At 65.6% G+C, this 645-nt stretch overlaps 1 protein-coding gene across 1 annotated transcript in view; it reads left to right on the top strand.

The window, feature by feature from the left end:
• The first annotated feature begins 298 nt into the window (after positions 1–298).
• The window catches only part of FAM71E1 (family with sequence similarity 71 member E1), a 5,305-nt gene continuing 4,958 nt past the window's right edge, over positions 299–645 (top strand). The window contains exons 1-2 of the mRNA XM_015563997.1: positions 299–359; positions 521–621. Coding sequence (XP_015419483.1) covers positions 299–359; positions 521–621 — 162 coding nt within the window. The remainder of the gene's footprint in view (positions 360–520; positions 622–645) is intronic.

Genomic DNA, 645 nt, shown 5'->3' on the forward strand with positions numbered 1-645 from the left:
CGCCGGCCGCCGCCATTTTCCCCCCTTCCCACCAGCCCACGGGCCAGAGTGCGCCGAGCGCCGCGGAGCACTCTGGGAGGAACGGACCGCATCCCGCCCGCCTGCGCCTGCGCCGGCTCCTCGCGTCGGCGCACTAGTGCCCTCCCCCTACCGGGGCATGACGTCACTGGGCTGGCTCCGCCCCTTGGGTGACGGCACAATCCCTAGCGTCTCCCGGTCCGCTGCGTTGTGACGTCACACTCCGTGGCCACGCCCTCCGTTTTTTCCCCCCGTTTATTTTCCTCGCTTCCTCCGTCCGATGATGAAGCAGAGACTAGAGCTCGAGATGGCCCTCGATGGAGCCGATGTAGTGGGACCAGGTGGGTTGGATGGCAGGTGAGGGGTGGAGCCACGCCTCAGGGGCGGGGCCAGGTGAGGGATGGGGCCGGCGATTGGAGACCGACAGCCGGTACCCCCAACGCTCAGCCTCCTGGAATAGACACCCCCGAACTGGACCCCCTAAAACACACCCTCGTTTCAGCTTGTCCCACAGGCTGGCCTGGAAAGCTCCAACGCCTCCTCCAGAGCGGGGAGTTCGATCAGCTACGGGATTTCTCCATCTTTGAGAGCAATTTCGTGCAGGTGTGAAGCCCCAGGACCGCCTGA

Source organism: Myotis davidii, unplaced genomic scaffold (assembly GCF_000327345.1).
Source record: "Myotis davidii unplaced genomic scaffold, ASM32734v1 scaffold358, whole genome shotgun sequence".
In the NCBI taxonomy this organism is placed as follows: Eukaryota; Metazoa; Chordata; class Mammalia; order Chiroptera; family Vespertilionidae; genus Myotis; species Myotis davidii.